General features: G+C 52.6%; 3 protein-coding genes across 3 annotated transcripts; 2 read left to right on the top strand and 1 right to left on the bottom strand.

Moving 5' to 3' along the window:
- Positions 1-3320: 3320 nt before the first annotated feature.
- LOC136488514 (vegetative cell wall protein gp1-like) lies at positions 3321-3881 on the top strand. The gene has a single exon (XM_066485426.1). It carries the CDS (start codon positions 3321-3323, stop codon positions 3879-3881), a length of 561 nt encoding a protein of 186 aa, XP_066341523.1.
- A 357-nt stretch (positions 3882-4238) lies between these two features.
- On the bottom strand, positions 4239-5075 carry LOC136488513 (glycine-rich cell wall structural protein-like). The gene has a single exon (XM_066485425.1). The coding sequence runs from the start codon at positions 5073-5075 to the stop codon at positions 4239-4241; it is 837 nt and encodes a 278-aa protein (XP_066341522.1).
- An 8896-nt stretch (positions 5076-13971) lies between these two features.
- LOC136488512 (uncharacterized) lies at positions 13972-17984 on the top strand. Its single transcript, XM_066485424.1, has 3 exons — positions 13972-14004; positions 16015-16758; positions 16947-17984. The coding sequence occupies exons 1-3, from the start codon at positions 13972-13974 to the stop codon at positions 17982-17984; spliced, it is 1815 nt and encodes a 604-aa protein (XP_066341521.1).
- The last annotated feature ends 1496 nt before the right edge of the window (positions 17985-19480 follow it).

Below are 19480 nucleotides of genomic sequence, written 5' to 3'. Positions count from 1 at the left end.
GGCGATGATGCGTGCTCTATCTTGCTATATGCGTGTATATATATATACACTGACATTTGTATAGTAGCTTGCCTCTCCTCGATGTAAACAATGTAAGCGTTTTGTCGACCATAACAATGCACACAATCTGCCTCTTCTCGGTGCCACTAATTGTCTATTCTTCTCCTTGTTCCAAAAGAGGCAGTTGAATGCCCATAGTTTACACCGAACTATGTACGACAGCACAAGTCAGCCTCTTCTCGGTACCACAAATTGTCTATTCTTCTCCGTGTTCCTAAGAGACAGCTGGATAGACAGCCGGATGCCCATAGTTTACACCGAACTATCTACGAGCACAAGTCTGCCTCTTCTCGATGCTACTAATTGTCTATTCTTCTCCTTGTTTCTAAGAGACAACTGGATAGATAGCTGGATGCCCATAGTTTACACCGAACTATGTATGTGAGCACAAACCAGGTAGGTGGCAAAAACGTAATATAAGGCTTTATTTTAATAACTGGAAATTTACAGTAAGCAAGTATGTGGCATGCTTCTATAACAGGATCACCCGGTCCCATACATTGCGCACGTCGCTCCTATACTCCAAAACAAAGAACCAGCTCCCATCAAATAAAATAAAAAATATTATTCTCTCTACCAATCATGTCACTCCCCTCAGACTTTGGAACTGTAACCGGAAATGTGGCATTCTTTTTTCTTGCTGTGGGCCCACACCTCAATGGCGTTCCTATACACTGATATTTTGAACAAAGTAAGCATGCTTCTATATAGGATCAAGGGGGCTCCTGTACAGTCTTGGCCAAGGTGCAATCCTCTTACACGTCAAAGGGCGCTTTACTAGCAAAATTTTGTCTCCAACGTGTAAGGGCAGTCCCGATGCTAGAAACTATGTATAGTTTCTATACCTATTAATTTTCATAGACACTATGTATAGAAACCATGGTTCCAATGGATAGTTTCTACAGAACAACTTTTTATCCAATCACATACACTCTCTCTCCATTCGCTACCAATCACATCCCTTCGTGTTTGGTTTCTCGTGTAGGACATGGTTTTCTGAACTTTTAGACCGGTTTCTATGATTTTTGTTCTCTCTCTTCAATAACTACATTGCCACATCAGCAAAATGCTTAGGTGGCAGTACAATTAATGCCCATAGAAACTATAGTGGTTTCTGCATTGGGAGTGCCCTAAACGTCTAGCACTTGCGCTAAGTTTGAGCCTAGAACAAAAAAAAAGGTGTCGTCAGAACTTTCCCCACCTCGCTTGTCCTTCGCATTGGGCAACGTGCTGACACACTGCAGCCTGTTTATGTTTGCACCGGGTGCTCAGATAGGCAACAGGTGCTTGCCCGGTTCTTGCTCGGGCATTGTTCATCGAATGTTTATATATGCACGGAGTATTAATATAGACTAAAAAATAATTACACAGATTGCGATTAATTTACGAGACGCATTTTTAAGCCTAATTAGACCATGATTTGATAATGCGGTGCTACAATAAAGCTACAGTAAACATGTGATAATGACGGATTAATTAGGCTTAATAAAATCGTCTCGTGGATTTCTGAGGACATCTGTAATTTGTTTTATGATTACTATCAAAACACTTCTATGTGACACCCTCATGTGACACCCCTAACACTACTGGAAAACTGGACTTTGCCGAGTGACTGAGACTTTGCCGAGTGCTTTTTATCGGGGCACTCGGCAAAGTGCCGCACTCGGCAAAATAAAGCACTCGGTAAAGGTGGATTTGCCGAGTGCTAGGCACTCGGTAAAGCCTGGCTCTCGGCAAAACTGGGCTTTGCCGAGTGGCGCGGCACTCGGCAAAGATCCTACTCGGCAAAAGGTGGCCGGCTCGTGACGGCGGCCACCTGCCGTCAGATTTTTGCCGAGTGCCTAACGGCTGGCACTCGGCAATATTTTTTTTATTTTTAAAAACTTATTTTGCTGAGTGCCAGGCACTCGGCAATTTTTTTTATTTTTAAAAACTTATTTTGTCGAGTGCCCGGCCTAGGCACTCGGCAAATTTTTTTTATTTTTTAAAAACATATTTTGCCGAGTGCCCCGCATGGCACTCGGCAAATTTTTTTTGATTTTGGGCCCAAATGTTTTTTCTAGCGCCTTGTGACAGTATTTCAAACTCTATTTTAAAATTTGAGGCAATTTTGACTTTTTTTTATATAGTTCATTAGTTTATTTCGTTTCATCGAATATTTCGTGATATTTCAATTTGAACTGCAGGTACATGGAATAATGGACTTTGGTCATCCCAAAAATTGATACTCATGATATTTAGAGTATGTTTAGGTCGTATCCAGGAACTCACATGAAATCTCGAGCATCTCGTTGACGTAACATGTCGAGGTACTTGTCGAAAATGTGATTTTAAATTATATAAAATGCAAACAAAGTTCAAAAATCACGAAACTTGTCGAGGCATCATGTTATCGCATGTGGAAGGTGTGGTAAAAAATTGAGAAGGTTTCGGGCAAGTTGTGACATCGGTTGCCAAAAACCCAGACATCTCCACATGTGATCAGATTTTTTTCGGGCAATCTGTGGAGATGTTTGGGTTTTTGGCATCCGACGTCACAACTTGCCCAAAACCTTCTCAATTTTTTGCCACAGCCTCCACATGCGATAACACGACGGCCTCGACAAGTTTGTGATTTTAGGACTTCGTTTGCATTTTATATAATTTAAAATCACATTTCTGGCAAGTACCTCGACATGTTACGTCAACGTGATGCTCGAGATTTCATGTGAGTTCCTGGATACGGCCTAAACATACCCTAAATATCATGAGTATCAATTTTTGGATGACCAAAGTCCATTATTCCATGTACCTGCAGTTCAAATTTGAAACATCTCGAAAAATTCGATGAAACGAAATAAACTAATGAAATATATAAAAATGAAAATTGCCCCAAATTTTAAAATACAGTTTGAAATACTGTCACAAGGCCCCAGAAAAAAAATTGGGCCCAAATCAAAAAAAAAATATTTTGCCGAAGCCATGCGGGGGCACTCGGCAAAGTTGAAATAAAAAAAAACAGTAAAACCCCACCGGCCCCAACCCCCGCGCCCAAGCCACCCGCCCGCTCCCCGCGCCCACCCAAGCCGACGCCGCGCCCACACAAGCCGCGCCGACGCCAACCACGCAGACACTGACAGCGCCATCCACCGGAATAGACAGCGAAAGACAAAGGCACGGGTGGCCGCGGCCCGCCGCGCCCACCCCGTCTCCGGCCGCGGCCCGTCCCCAGCCGCTGCCACCCCCGGCAGCTCCCGCGCAGCCCGCCGCGCCAAGACACGATGGTCTCGTCCGGCGCACCCCGCCCCCAGCCACCGGCTGCGCCCCGCCCCTGGCAGCTCCCCGCGCCCGCGCACGCGGACATCCGCGGCCCTCAATCGCGACCTGCTCCGTCGCGCACACCCTTCTCTGTGGCGCCTGCCCCTAGCCACCGGCCGTGCCCCTCCCCGGACAGCTCACCGCGCCCGACCGCCGTGCCCCGCCCCCCAGCCGCCGGCCGCGCCCCTCCCCGACAGCTTTCCCACGCCCGCCGCCGGCCGCTGCCCGCGCCATCCGCCATAGCTCTCGCCCGCGACCGCGACCGCCGCGTCCACCCCCGACTCCCGGACGCGCCCCTCCCCGGCAGCTCCCCGCGCCCGCCCGCTGCGCCCACCGCCGTGTCTGGCGCGCCCCGCCCCCAGCACCTGTCGCGCCCTCCCCAGCAGCTCCACGTGCCCGCCCTGCCGCGCCCACCCCCGTCTCCGGCGCGCCCCGCCCCCAGCCGCAGCCGCCGGCCCCGCCCAGGTGGTAGCTCCCCGTGCCCGCCGCAGCTAGCCCGCGCCATCCGCCGGCCTCGCCCATGACCGCGCCCGTCGCGCCCACCACCCCTTCTCCGGCCGCGCCCCGCCCCTAGCCGCGGCCACGCCCCTCCCCGGCAGCTCACCGCGCCCGCCCGCCGCACCCACCCCCCATCTCCGACCGCGCCCCGCCCCCAGCCGCCGACCGCGCCCCTCCCCAGCAGCTCCCCGCGCCATCCGCCGGCCTCACCCGCGACCGTGCCCGCTACGCCCACCCCCGTCTCTGGCCGCCGCCCCGCCCCCAGCCGCCGGCCGTGCCCCTCCCCGGCAGCTCCCCGCGCCCGCCCCCGTCTCCGGCCGCGCCCCGCCCTGGCAGCTCCCCGCTCCCGCGCCTTCCACCGGCCTCGCCCGCGACCGCGCCCGTCACCGGCCGCGCCCGCCGTTCCCTCCCCCGTCTCCGACCGCGCCCCGCCCCCAGCCGTCGGCCGCGCCCCCTCCCCGGCAGCTCCCCGCGCCCGCCCGCCTTGCCCACCCCCATCTCCGGTCGTGCCCCGCCCCCAGCCACCAGCCACGCCCCTCCCCGGTAGTTCCCTGTGCCCGCCGCCGGCCGCACCCACGCCCGCGCCCTCCACCGGCCTCGCCCGCGACCGCGCCCGCCGCGCCCACCCGCGTCACCGGCCGTTGCCTTGCCCCCAGCCGCCGGCCGCGCCCCTCCCCAGCAGCTCCACGCGCCCACCGCCCGCCGCGACCGCACCGGCGCCATCCGCCAGCCTCGCTGGCGACCGTGCCCGCCACGCCCACCCCCGTCTCCGGCCGCGCCCCGCCCCCAACCGCCGGCCGCGCCCCTCCCCGGTAGCTCCCCGCGCCCGCCCGCCGCGCCCACCCCTGTCTCCAGCCACGCCCCACCCCGGCAGCTCCCCGCTCCCGCGCCTTCCACCGGCCTCGCCCGCCGTGCCCACCCCCGTCTCCGACCGCGCCCCGCCCCCAGCCGCCGACCACGCCCCTCCCCGGCAGCTCCCCGCGCCCGCCCGCCGTGCCCACCCCATCTCTGGCTGCGCCCCGCCCCCAGCCACCGGCCACGCCCCTCCCCGGCAGTTCCCCGCGCCCTCCGCCGGCCTCGCCCACCCGCGTCACCGACTGCACCCCGCCCCCAGCCGTCGGCCGCGCCCCGCCCCGGCAGCTCCCCGCGCCCGCGCCGTCCGCCGGCCTCGCCCACAACCGTGCCCGTCGCCGGCCACGCCCGCCGCGCCCACCCCCCATCGCCGGCCGCGCCCCGGCCTCGGTAGCTCCCCGTGGCCCGACCGCCCTCGCCTCGGCCGCCCAGAGGTGGCTGGCTAGTGCTGGCTGGCCATTTCCGGCAGCGGCGGCCGTGTCCCGGCCGTCCCTTCCCTGGCCGCGCCGCCCGTAGGAGCAGGGGAGGTTGGAGGAGCAGGGGAGGAGGGAGAGAAGGGAAGGGGAGAAGAGGAGGAAGAGAAGAGGAGGAAGAAGGGAGAAGGGAGGAGGAAGAAGGAAGAAGGAAGAAGGGAGGGAGGAGAGGAGAAGGGAGGAGGAAGAAGGAGAAGGGAGGTGGAGAGGAGAAGGGAGGTGGAGAGGAGAAGGGAGGAGGAGCCCCGGCCGCTGTCCACCCCTCGTTAACGGCGGTGGCATGCCCTCGGTGCCCCGCTCCTGACTCTGCCCACCGTCGACGAGCACACTAGGTTCGCCCTTCCCTTTCTATTCAGCTCTCAGGAATCCAATCGCGTGAGCACCGGACCTGTCCGATCATGCACGTCCCATGCACACTGGACTCGTACGTGCTCGGCTAAAAACCATAGGGCTCCATTTGTGTACAGGCTGACGCGTCTGGTGCCACGTCCGGTGGCACACCGAACACGTTCGATGCATGCTAAACAATAGCACCAAGAGCACGACCTCGTCTCCTCCCAAGCGTGCCAACATTCAAATGTTTTTACCAAACATGCAAGTTCAGAGTTAGCAATCTCCAAAGTGTTTTTCACAAACATTTTCGCTTGCTCTCCGATGTGTCAGTAGGCCTAAATGCACATGCATGTATTTCCAACATGTAGTGGCACTAGATGACCGAATCCAAAATTAGAGCTCCCTCTTAATGCTATAACCATCTATCATAAATCGGATAACACACTTTATTGTGTCTTGGTTGACAAAACAAAAGGGCCTAGCATATATCTTTGCCTTGAGCCCTTATAGTTTGTTTTCTCTTTCTTCTTTCCCAAGAGTTGAGCAATTGCTCACTATTTGACACCATCATCACCTCCATAGTGCCATCCTTTCTCAACCTTGATTGTGGACCTAACATATCTCAATCACAACACTGGAGTAGAGGATAGTCCACTAGATGTCTCAGTTACAAAACCAAACTTAGGGCTTTTAGCGTGTCACCTTCGCCAGCAGGCAACGGCCCTGCTCCCAGATGCGCATGACTCCATCGTCAATGTTGACCCTGTACCCAACCTCATCGCGTTGCCCAATGCTCATGATGTTTGTCATCAACTAGGCAATATAATAGACCCCGGTAAATGAATAGATTTTGCCAGCCATGCACACAAACGCGACCGTTCCCCGGCCCTCGATCTGCGCCACTGAGTTGTTGCCAAACCGCACTATCCCCAGCATCTCCTTGTTGAGATCCGTGAATGCAAATCGACACCCAGACAAATGGTTGGTGGCCCCGGTATCCAGGCTCCATCTCTTGGCGTCATGATCCCCTTCTTCTTAGACATGGGCCAACACCTTCTGCTCCCTCAACTAGACTGGGGCTCTCACCGCCTACAAAGATGGGGAAGGCGGTGGTGGCAAGGTGTCTGTGGGTGTGGATGAGGCCCTCATGAGTAGCAGTGAGGCCTCATCCTCTACTTGTGCGACATGGGCCTACTCCTTCTTGGCCTTGGAGCGGCACTCATGACCCAGTCGCCCATTTTCCTACACTTCCTGCATTCATCACCATTGAGCTTACTATTCTGAGTGTGGCCCATTCGTCAATGGGCCTCCATGCCTGCACCCACATCCGTGTCCTCATCCCCCTCCACCTCGCGCTGCTTTCACCACACGTCCCACTCCACCTTTGTGAGGTATAGGCTCCCATCATGCTGCAATGACAGCGGCACTGCAATGACAGTGGCAGTTCCTCAAACAAGTCCTCCGCCGCCTTCAGCCGTGCCGTCAGATCCGCTAGGGACATGGTTGACACATCGAGCAAAGTCATGATTGCGAGAATGATCTGCTTGAACCACGCTAGCACGCCGCGGATGAACTTCTCCACGATCTTGAACTTGCCCACCACCTCGCCCCGTGTGGCAAGGGTCACCACACCATACCTTGGAGGCACAATGCATAGTCTTCGACGGTCTCATCGCCGTTGAACGTCGCCAAGTTGAACTTCCACCAGAGCTGCACCATGGGCGGACTTCTTCACTCGGTCGTTCCTGACCCACATCTTCATGATGGCTATGTAGGCCTTCTTTGTCATCTTTTTATCAGTGAGTGCTGACACCAGCTCTGGTGGCACCGCACTGCAGAGGACATTGATTGCCATCATTTCTTCATGCTCATCGGCACCCCATCCTCGATGATGTTACAGAGCACCCTCGCCTTCAGCTTCATCTTCATCAGGAGCGCTCAATCGGAGTAATTGGTATTGGTGAGGACGGGGTAGCTACTCTCGCTGCCTACCTCACGAACCACCCGGTCGATCATGATGCTCTCCTTGGAGTCATCGGCTGGCTTCTTCTAGTCACCCATCGAGTCCAGGCCTCAACAAAACTGTCTCTCATGCCACTTGTTGGAACTTGCTGGAGATACGACGATGAACACGTCACCGGCAAGGTCACGGCCAAGACAAAATTCACGCGAACACAATGGACACGATCTCGTTTTGGTGCTGCCAACTTGGTAGCGTTTCCAGGTTGTATTGCATTGCTTAAGTAAGTTAGTGATTACAAGGAAACAAATCATGGTCTTCAATCAGACCGATACAATCACTATCAATCGGTGATCATGCGCCTAAATCAGCTACTAACCAAATACAGCAAACACTAAACTTGCACACAAGGATTACACTCAACAATAGCTTCTGCCGTGTCGCAGATAGTAGACATCCGCTAACGTTATGTTCTCTGTTTCTTGTCAAAATTGGGCTATAGGAACACCTTGGTTATAAATGTAACATATTAGCCTTCTTGTCAAAATTGGGCTGTAGGAACACCTTGGTTATAAATTTAACATATTAGCCACCTATCCAGATTTTGTTCTCTCTCTATCCGTTGATAGGGTAGAGGTCCTATTATCCAATTATTATACTAAATAAGATTTTCTTTTTTAAACCAGTCCACTCTATATTCCCGAGTGGAAAAACAAAAAATTCAGAAAAAAAGTAAAAAATTCTAATTAGATCTATCTCAAAATTTTGAGAATCCCTTGAATGTCTTTTCAAAGGGTTCTCAAATCGCAAAAAAAGAAGAAACATTCAGGTTTTATGTTATGTAATTATTTAGATGGTAATGTAAATGAACCGTAACTATGTAAACCTATTCCTAACAGATTATGTTCCTATCAGGCGCTGCAGCGAATCACCTGGGTTGTTACCTGTGACAACACGAACACACACGTTTGCAACGTTATCGTTTAACATGGGTTATGTTCTCTGTGTCGAGAAACGCGAGAGTCGATCTAGGGATGGAACTCGCGTCCGGTGGTTTGCACAGCAGCAGCCAGCGAACCAACCACCCGAGCTAGTGCTCGATCTCGTTGTCTGGCCCAACATGGCCTGGGCAACCGCAGCCTCATTGTTGAGGCGTATAGGCCATGTTTGCCGATGTCGACCAGCTTGTCCATGTTATTCTTGGTCGTATCGTCCAGTGAGAAGCATCTCTGATCAACCTATGCAGACGTCCGAAAGGAGATGTATCTGCTTCTCTCTGCCGCCGTCGAGACGCTTGAAGGAGGAGAAGTCGACAGTATTCATCTTCCTGACGTCGAACGCCGGCACCACGACGTTGGGAGGGTGTCACGCGTGACCTCATGCAGAGGGCCCATAGAAGAAGCTTCTCATGGAGTGCAGCCGGCCCCATATATTGGGCCCCTGTGTGTCAGTGTGTGTATGTCGAGGAAAGCAGGCAGGAGACCGAATTAAGTAGACGATGACTACAGTACTAGTACTAGTATATAGGACAATCTAGCCCCGTTTGTGCGGTAGTACGCCTCGATCTCGGCGGCCAATTTTGAGTGTCTCGTCCCCATCTCGTCTCGCGTTGTCAGCATGGCCGCGATCAGCCCGCCCGTGGTGGTCCCCGTCCCCGTGACGACATCGAACTACTCCGTCCGTCCATAAATGTCTGTCATTTTCGCTTTCGGAGAAATAATTTTAACTAAACATATATTAAAAAATATTAATATTTATGATACATAATTAGTATCATTGGATAGATATTTGAATCTACCTTTTTAATAAATTTATTTGGAGATAGAAAAGTTGCATATATTTTCTATAAATCGAATCAAAGTTAGAAAAGTTGCATATATTTTCTATAAATCGAATCAAAGTTCTCAACACGTAAATCATGGCGACAAACATTTAGAGACAGAGAGTAGTCCGCTATCCGGGCATCTGGCCTGTCCTCTTCCTGAATATAGCTCCAACAGCTTGGCTAAAATTAGTAGCTAAATTCATTTGTTTAGCTATTTTGTAAAATAGAAAGAAAAAAAACTCCTCAAAAAAGAAGAGGTCCACAATAGCCTTGCTATTTTACAAAGTCAGATAGTGAGCGCCCATGGTTGGCTATCTATGGCCATGGAAAATCAAGTGATAGCCAACTTTCTATTTTACAAAAAGTCAGAAAGAATATCTGTTAGAGCCTACTTTTTTCGATATAAATTCTGAAATAGCCTCTACAATAAGAATAGGCAAGCTATTGAAGTTTCTCTCACATAATTGGAAACGGTACTAGTTGTTCTCACATGCCAAAGGTACGTAGGGCGGGGGTGGCTAAACTGGAGGCTTTCTTGAGGGAGGCGAGAATGACCGTTGGGATCAGCCCACGTATCCCGCCACCGTCGATGCTTAGCACCGTGGTCAGTTAATCTTTTAATAAAAAACCTAAAATTTGAATAAATATACAATAAGCACTAGAGTTTTAACATAAAAAAGTTTCTACATTATGCAATTCTTTTAATATTAATGTACACGACTTATGATTGAATATATATACACGATTTCTATCGTCTATCAAGAATTTTGTTGGCGTAGGTCTTGAGCTCGTCCCTGTTTGTTCTCCTCGTCCGACGGTCATCCTGGTTATTCCCCGTTAGCTCGTGCATCCTATACACCTGTCTCCCCAGTAGGCTACACCTGCCTCCCCAGCAGGCCCTTGCCGATGTCGACCAGCTTGTCCATGTTATTCTTGGCCGTACCTGGGCCCACAGAAGAAGCTTCTCATGGAGTGCAGCCGGCCCCATATTGGGCCCCTGTGTGTCAGTGTGTGTATGTCAAGCAAAGCGGGCAGGAGACCGAATTAAGTAGACGATGACTACAGTACTAGCACTAGTATAAAGGACAAACTACAACCAGGAGAGAAGATTCTAGCCCCGTTTGTGCGGTAGTACGCCTCGATCTCGGCGGCCAATTTTGGGTGTCTCGTCCCCGTCTCGTCTCGCGTTGTCAGCATGGCCGCGATCAGCCCGCCCGTGCTGGTGCCCTGATGACATCGAAGTACTCCCTCCGTCGCCACACGTACGTCGGTTTCGCTTCTCGAGTAATAACTTCGACTAAATGTATATTAAAAAATATTAATATTTATGATATATAATTAGTATCATTTGACAGATATTTAAATCTAGTTTTTTTAATAAATTTATTTAGAGATAGAAAAGTTGCACTCATTTTCTATAAATCGAGTCAAAGTTCTCGGCACACAAATCAAGACGACAAACATTAAGTAGATGATGACTACAGTACTAGTACTAGTATATAGGACAAACTAGAACCTAGGGAAGAAGATTCTAGGGCTGTTTGTGTGGTAGTACGCCTCGATCTCGGCGGAAAATTTTGGGCGTCTTGTCTCGCGTTGTCAGCATGGCCGCGATCAGAAACGCTCTCTCGATGTTCAAATGTTGACGCTATGGACTATGTAAGTACCCTACACGCACGATATTACAATTAACTACTCTATCGAGACACAAATTGTTAACTTTTAAGCACTTCTCATGATTTTATGTAGGTGTATAGCAAAATTTTGCATTCTAAAAAGCAAATGGGATTACATAGGCTTCTTGGACCCCTTGCGAGTCAATGAGATAACATGTTTAGGCCTCCATGGATATGACGTGGAAGACCTGAAACAGAGATTGATTGTTGTTTTCGACGAATTCACGATGAAGAACAAAACCCACATACTTCTAGCCTACAACTGCGAGTATGTGTTCTCGACTTTTAATTTTATGCTTCTTTTTTCGTTAAGATTATTCGATAATTAGGATTCTGTGATTGCAGCAACCATTTCATCTTCATTTGTGTCAATCTTGCTAAAAATCTGATCGAGGTGTGGGACTCGAAGAAAAAACCATTTCATCATCTCGATGCACCGGTTGCATTGCTGAATTAGTAAGCGATCCTAGTAACGTATTATTTTCTAATCACACATACTGCTTTCTAATGTTTCTCCTTTTAATGTTGCTCAGTGTCCGAAGAAGACATATCGGTGGGATGTAGGTCCCATTCAAGGTTGTCGAAATGGAGGGGAAGTACCTATCACAGCCGGCGGGAAACAATGAATGCGGGTTTTATGTAATGTGGGCAATGCTTCGCTACATCGGTGGGAAATCGGAAGAAGCCGATAAGTTGGTGTGTATAATCCCCATTTCATTTATGTCTGTTAATAATTCAACAAAATGATTTACTATTCCTCTTTGGATATCATCTTCTTTGAACGACAACGCAAGAAATATAACCACGAAAGGCTGTTAGACATGGAGATCGTCGCACTGCAATCAGAGCTAACAAAATTCATCTTAGCCGAGGTATTGGAAAAAGATGGAGTATTTTCCATTGCACAATCCGGCAGTGATGGGGTATTCTGACGTAGTGTGAGTTCTCCACCATCTTCACTCAGCCACATGGCCTGCCGCCTCCTCGCACCCATGACCACATCATCACCTTTGTGCCAGGCTCGCAGCCGCTGGACGTATGGCCATACCGATACCTAGTGACTTACAAGGATGAGTTGGAGCGCCAGTGTGCTGCCATGCAAGGATACAAAACTATTGGAGTATGATTTTCGACACTTTGGACAAAAATTAATTTTACGAGTGGTTTGAAGTAATTCTTGGAGATGTCTAGTATATATGCGTGACTTATGCTCCGTATTAGAAGTGGAGGGCATGTATGTAGGCACCAAGCAATGATACCCATAAGTAATGGTTATAACTATTGCTTCATATATGTTATATGCATGCATCTCGTTCATTTTTTATTACTCATGTCTTAGAAATGATGTCCATCACTAGGAGAATTGGATCAAAAGCTGCGGCGACAATCCATGATAGGAATGCTTGATCCACAATGACATAATTGCGCCTAAAAGGACTATATATAAATGCTTCACCGGACATACATTACTCATCAACACAAGACATCTCATTGTTTATTATTACATATATTGAGTAGGACACTACTCAATAGATTCATCAGAGACACAACATATATAAAATCAACCATGAAAGCAAGTTCAAACGTCATACTCGTTCGCATTATTCAATTGATGCATGTCAAGGCATAAAAAGTAGGAAGATAGCCTTTACTATGCAAACTAGCCAATATACGGAGCCGGGGTAGTAACCAGCTTTCCTCCACCGTCGACGTTGATGTAGGTGATAATAACACGTACAGTCGGGGCTCCGGCGTCTCCGACATGTGTACATTCTCCAGAAGACAATGCCTGGCCCGGGAGTACTTCGCATACTTGCGTTACATCTGGCCGATCTCCACAGATAGTGTCAACTACGTCTTCCATGTTAGTTTTGCCAACCAGATCGGACCACTGTTGCCCAGCCGGAGTAGGGGCAGCCATGATCACGTACTACCCTTAGCTTTTCTCTATTTTGAAACTGTTATAATACCAATAAAAATCAATAATCGAGCAACATTGACATAATCAATAGAAATTAACATAACATGTTGTTTTGAATGGCGTCAAAAAACATGTTGTTTCGAACTAATGCTCATCTTTAATTTGGCAAGAATAAACTTGATACTGTGATAGACATCCTACTTTCATACTAAACAGATGTCTTAATGGATTGCTCCAGGCCATATACTAACCGAGCAGCAAACAGTCTACTAAAATGTTAAAAGGAACATTTTTTAAAGTAATAACTAACAAAGAAATACATGACAACCTCCAAAGAAGAAGAACGCAGTAGCCTATGGCGATGATGCGTGCTCTATCTTGCTATATGCGTGTATATATATACACTGACATTTGTATAGTAGCTTGCCTCTCCTCGATGTAAACAATGTAAGCGTTTTGTCGACCATAACAATGCACACAATCTGCCTCTTCTCGGTGCCACTAATTGTCTATTCTTCTCCTTGTTCCAAAAGAGGCAGTTGAATGCCCATAGTTTACACTGAACTATGTACGACAGCACAAGTCAGCCTCTTCTCGGTACCACAAATTGTCTATTCTTCTCCGTGTTCCTAAGAGACAGCTGGATAGACAGCCGGATGCCCATAGTTTACACCGAACTATCTACGACAGCACAAGTCTGCCTCTTCTCGATGCTACTAATTGTCTATTCTTCTCCTTGTTTCTAAGAGACAACTGGATAGATAGCTGGATGCCCATAGTTTACACCGAACTATGTATGTGAGCACAAACCAGGTAGGTGGCAAAAACGTAATATAAGGCTTTATTTTAATAACTGGAAATTTACAGTAAGCAAGTATGTGGCATGCTTCTATAACAGGATCACCCGGTCCCATACATTGCGCACGTCGCTCCTATACTCCAAAACAAAGAACCAGCTCCCATCAAATAAAATAAAAAATATTATTCTCTCTACCAATCATGTCTACTCCCCTCAGACTTTGGAACTGTAACCGGAAATGTGGCATTCTTTTTTCTTGCTGTGGGCCCACACCTCAATGGCGTTCCTATACACTGATATTTTGAACAAAGTAAGCATGCTTCTATATAGGATCAAGGGGGCTCCTGTACAGTCTTGGCCAAGGTGCAATCCTCTTACACGTCAAAGGGCGCTTTACTAGCAAAATTATGTCTCCAACGTGTAAAACGTCTAGCACTTGCTAAGTTTGAGCCTAGAACAAAAAAAAAAGGTGTCGTCAGAACTTTCCCCACCTCGCTTGTCCTTCGCATTGGGCAACGTGCTGACACACTGCAGCTGTTTATGTTTGCACCGGGTGCTCAGATAGGCAACAGGTGCTTGCCGGTTCTTGCTCGGCATTGTTCATCGAATGTTTATATATGCACGGAGTATTAAATATAGACTAAAAAATAATTACACAGATTGCGATTAATTTACGAGACGCATTTTTAAGCCTAATTAGGCCATGATTTGATAATGCGGTGCTACAATAAAGCTACAGTAAACATGTGATAATGACGGATTAATTAGGCTTAATAAAATCGTCTCGTGGATTTCTGAGGACATCTGTAATTTGTTTTATGATTACTATCAAAACACTTCTATGTGACACCCTCATGTGACACCCCTAACACTACTGGAAAACTGGACTTTGCCGAGTGACTGAGACTTTGCCGAGTGCTTTTTATCGGGGCACTCGGCAAAGTGCCGCACTCGGCAAAATAAAGCACTCGGTAAAGGTGGATTTGCCGAGTGCTAGGCACTCGGTAAAGCCTGGCTCTCGGCAAAACTGGGCTTTGCCGAGTGGCGCGGCACCCGGCAAAGATCCTACTCGGCAAAAGGTGGCCGGCTCGTGACGGCGGCCACCTGCCGTCAGATTTTGCCGAGTGCCTAACGGCTGGCACTCGGCAATATTTTTTTTATTTTTAAAAACTTATTTTGCTGAGTGCCAGGCACTCGGCAATTTTTTTTATTTTTAAAAACTTATTTTGTCGAGTGCCCGGCCTAGGCACTCGGCAAATTTTTTTTATTTTTTAAAAACATATTTTGCCGAGTGCCCCGCATGGCACTCGGCAAATTTTTTTTTGATTTTGGGCCCAAATGTTTTTCTAGCGCCTTGTGACAGTATTTCAAACTCTATTTTAAAATTTGGGGCAATTTTGACTTTTTTTATATAGTTCATTAGTTTATTTCGTTTCATCGAATATTTCGTGATATTTCAAATTTGAACTGCAGGTACATGGAATAATGGACTTTGGTCATCCAAAAATTGATACTCATGATATTTAGAGTATGTTTAGGTCGTATCCAGGAACTCACATGAAATCTCGAGCATCTCGTTGACGTAACATGTCGAGGTACTTGTCGAAAATGTGATTTTAAATTATATAAAATGCAAACAAAGTTCAAAAATCACGAAACTTGTCGAGGCATCATGTTATCGCATGTGGAAGCTGTGGTAAAAAATTGAGAAGGTTTCGGGCAAGTTGTGACATCGGTTGCCAAAAACCCAGACATCTCCACATGTGATCAGATTTTTTTCGGGCAATCTGTGGAGATGTTTGGGTTTTTGGCATCCGACGTCACAACTTGCCCAAAACCTTCTCAATTTTTTGCCACAGCCTCCACATGCGATAACACGACGCCTCGACAAGTTTTGTGATTTTAGGACTTCGTTTGCATTTTATATAATTTAAAATCACATTTCTGGCAAGTACCTCGACATGTTACGTCAACGTGATGCTCGAGATTTCATGTGAGTTCCTGGATACGGCCTAAACATACCCTAAATATCATGAGTATCAATTTTTGGATGACCAAAGTCCATTATTCCATGTACCTGCAGTTCAAATTTGAAACATCTCGAAAAATTCGATGAAACGAAATAAACTAATAAAATATATAAAAATGAAAATTGCCCCAAATTTTAAAATAGAGTTTGAAATACTGTCACAAGGCCCCAGAAAAAAATTTGGGCCCAAAATCAAAAAAAAATATTTTGCCGAATGCCATGTGGGGGCACTCGGCAAAGTTGAAATAAAAAAACAGTAAAACCCCACCGGCCCAACCCCCGCGCCCCCAGCCACCCGCCCGCTCCCCCGCGCCCACCCCAGCCGCCGCCGCCGCGCCACCCAGCCGCCGCCGCACCCACCACCGCCGCTTGCCCGCGCCATCCACCGGCCTCGCCCGCGACCGCGGCCCGCTCGGTGGCAGCGCCCGCCGCGCCCACCACCAGTCTCCGCCGCGCCCTCGCCCCCCAGCCGCGCCCACCCCCGGGCAGCTCCCCGACGCCCGCCGCCGCGCGCAACCCGCGTCTCCGGCCGCGCCCCCGCCCCCAGCACCGGCGCGGCCGCCCCCGCCCGGCAGCTCCCCGCGCCCGCGCCCGCGCCTATCAGACGGCCTCACTCGCGACCGAGGCCCGTCGCGGCCCACACCCTTCTCTGAGTGGCGCCCTGCCCCTAGCACCGGCCGTGCCCCTTCCCCCGGCAGCCTCACCGAGCCCACCACGACGTTGCCACAGCCCCCAGCCGCACGGCCGCGACACCCTCCCCTGGGCAGCATCCCAACGGCCCCGCCGCCGGCGCGCCCGCGCCATCCGCCAGCCTCACCCGCGGACCGCGCCCGCCGCGTCCACCCCGACTCCGGCCGCGCCCCCCTCCCCGGCAGCTCCCCGCGCCGCCCGCCTGCGCCCACCGCCGTGTCTAGCCGCGCCCCCGCCCCCAGCCACCTGTCGCGCCCTCCCCAGCAGCTCCCCGCGCCCGCCTGCCGCCGCCCACCCCCGTCTCCGGCAGCGCCCCGCCCCCAGCCGCCAGCCGCGCCCCGCCCGGTAGCTCCCCGTGCCCGCCGCCAGCTAGCCCGCGCCATCCGCCGGCCTCGCCAACGACCGCGCCCATCGCGCCCACCCCCTTCTCCGGCCACGCCCCGCCCCCTAGCCGCCGGCCACGACCCTCCACGGCAGCTCCACCGCGCCCCGCCCGCCGCACCCACCCCCATCCGACCGCGCCCCGCCCCCAGCAGCCGACCGCGCCCCTCCCCAGCAGCTCCCCGCGCCATCCGCCGGCCTCACCCGCGACCGTGCCCGCTACGCCCACCCCCGTCTCTGGCCGCGCCCCGCCCCAGCCGCCGGCCGTGCCCCTCCCCGGCAGCTCCCCGCGCCCGCCCGCCGCGCCCGCCCCCGTCTCCGGCCGCGCCCCGCCCTGGCAGCTCCCCGCTCCCGTGCCTTCCACCGGCCTCGCCCGCGACCGCGCCCGTCACCGGCCGCGCCCGCCGTGCCCTCCCCCGTCTCCGACCGCGCCCCGCCCCCAGCCGTCGGCCGCGCCCCCTCCCTGGCAGCTCCCCGCGCCCGCCCGCCTTGCCCACCCCCATCTCCGGTCGTGCCCCGCCCCCAGCCACCAGCCACGCCCCTCCCCGGCAGCTCCCCGCCCCCAGCCACCAGCCACGCCCCTCCCCGGCAGTTCCCTGTGCCCGCCGCCGGCCGCGCCCACGCCCGCGCCCTCCCCGGCCTCGCCCGCGACCGCGCCCGCCGCGCCCACCCGCGTCACCGGCCGTACCTTGCCCCCAGCCGCCGGCCGCGCCCCTCCCCAACAGCTCCACGCGCCCACCGCCCGCCGCGACCGCGCCCGCGCCATCCGCCGGCCTCGCTGGCGACCGTGCCCGCCACGCCCACCCCCGTCTCCGGCCGCGCCCCGCCCCCAGCCGCCGGTCGCGCCCCTCCCCGGCAGCTCCCTGCGCCTGCCCGCCGCGCCCACCCCCGTCACCGGCCGCGCCCCGCCTCGGCAGCTCCCCGCTCCCACGCCTTCCACCGGCCTCGCCCGCCGTGCCCACCCCTGTCTCCGACCGCGCCCCGCCCCCAGCCGCCGGCCGCGCCCCTCCCTGGCAGCTCCCCGCGCCTGCCCGCCGTGCCCACCCCCATCTCCGGCCGCGCCCCACCCCCAGCCACCGGCCACACCCCTCCTCGGCAGTTCCCCGCGCCCACGCCCTCCGCCGACCTTGCCCACCCGCGTCACCGGCTACGCCCCGCCCCCAGCCGTCGACCGCGCCCTGCCCCGGTAGCTCCCTGCGCCCGCGCCGTCCGCCGGCCGCGCCCATGATCGTGCCCGTCGCCGGCCACGCCCGTCGCGCCCACCCCCATCGCCGGCCGTGCCACGGCCTCGGTAGCTCCCCGTGGCCCGACTGCCCTCGCCTCGGCCGCCCAGAGGTGGCTGGCTGGTGCTGGCCGGCCATTTCCGGCAGCGGTGGCCGTGTCCCTGCCGTCCCTTCCCTGGCCGCGCCGCCCATAGGAGCAGGGGAGGTTGGAGGAGCAGGGGAGGAGGGAGAGAAGGGAAGGGGAGAAGAGGAGGAAGAAGGGAGAAGGGAGGAGGAAGAAGGAAGAAGGAAGAAGGGAGGGAGGAGAGGAGAAGGGAGGAGGAAGAAGGAGAAGGGAGGTGGAGAGGAGAAGGGAGGAGGAAGAAGGGAGGAGGAGCCCCAGCTGCTGTCCACCCCTCATTAACGGCGGTGGCATGCCCTCGGCGCCCCGCTCCTGACTCTGCCCACCGTCGACGAGCACACTAGGTTCGCCCTTCCCTTTCTATTCAGCTCTCAGGAATCCAATCGCGTGAGCACCGGACCTGTCCGATCATGCACGTCCCATGCACACTGGACTCGTACGTGCTCGGCTAAAAACCATAGGGCTCCGTTTGTGTACAGGCTGACGCGTCTGGTGCCACGTCCGGTGGCACACCGAACACGTTCGATGCATGCTAAACAATAGCACCAAGAGCACGACCTCGTCTCCTCCCAAGCGTGCCAACATTCAAATGTTTTTACCAAACATGCAAGTTCAGAGTTAGCAATCTCCAAAGTGTTTTTCACAAACATTTTCGCTTGCTCTCCGATGTGTCAGTAGGCCTAAATGCACATGCATGTATTTCCAACACGTAGTGGCACTAGATGACCGAATCCAAAATTAGAGCTCCCTCTTAATGCTATAACCATCTATCATAAATCGGATAACACACTTTATTGTGTCTTGGTTGACAAAACAAAAGGGCCTAGCATATATCTTTGCCTTGAGCCCTTATAGTTTGTTTTCTCTTTCTTCTTTCCCAAGAGTTGAGCAATTGCTCACTATTTGACACCATCATCACCTCCATAGTGCCATCCTTTCTCAACCTTGATTGTGGACCTAACATATCTCAATCACAACACTGGAGTAGAGGATAGTCCACTAGATGTCTCAGTTACAAAACCAAACTTAGGGCTTTTAGCGTGTCACCTTCGCCAGCAGGCAACGGCCCTGCTCCCAGATGCGCATGACTCCATCGTCAATGTTGACCCTGTACCCAACCTCATCGCGTTGCCCAATGCTCATGATGTTTGTCATCAACTAGGCAATATAATAGACCCCGGTAAATGAATAGATTTTGCCAGCCATGCACACAAACGCGACCGTTCCCCGGCCCTCGATCTGCGCCACTGAGTTGTTGCCAAACCGCACTATCCCCAGCATCTCCTTGTTGAGATCCGTGAATGCAAATCGACACCCAGACAAATGGTTGGTGGCCCCGGTA

The sequence above is a fragment of the Miscanthus floridulus genome, chromosome 10 (genome assembly GCF_019320115.1).
Source record: "Miscanthus floridulus cultivar M001 chromosome 10, ASM1932011v1, whole genome shotgun sequence".
NCBI classification, from domain to species: Eukaryota; Viridiplantae; Streptophyta; class Magnoliopsida; order Poales; family Poaceae; genus Miscanthus; species Miscanthus floridulus.
This window is presented reverse-complemented; position numbering and strand designations above follow the sequence as displayed.

Excerpts from the sequence above, each read along its gene's own strand:
- LOC136488514 (XM_066485426.1), top strand. The coding sequence starts at position 3,321 with ATGGTCTCGTCCGGCGCACCCCGCCCCCAGCCACCGGCTGCGCCCCGC.
- LOC136488513 (XM_066485425.1), bottom strand. The coding sequence starts at position 5,075 with ATGGGGGGTGGGCGCGGCGGGCGTGGCCGGCGACGGGCACGGTTGTGG.
- LOC136488512 (XM_066485424.1), top strand. The coding sequence starts at position 13,972 with ATGGCGTTCCTATACACTGATATTTTGAACAAA. Across the intron at positions 14,005-16,014 it reads ACACTGATATTTTGAACAAA|CCACCCGCCCGCTCCCCCGC; the intron begins GTAAGCATGCTT and ends CCGCGCCCCCAG. Across the intron at positions 16,759-16,946 it reads CGCCAGCCGCGCCCCGCCCG|CAGCCGACCGCGCCCCTCCC; the intron begins GTAGCTCCCCGT and ends CCCCGCCCCCAG.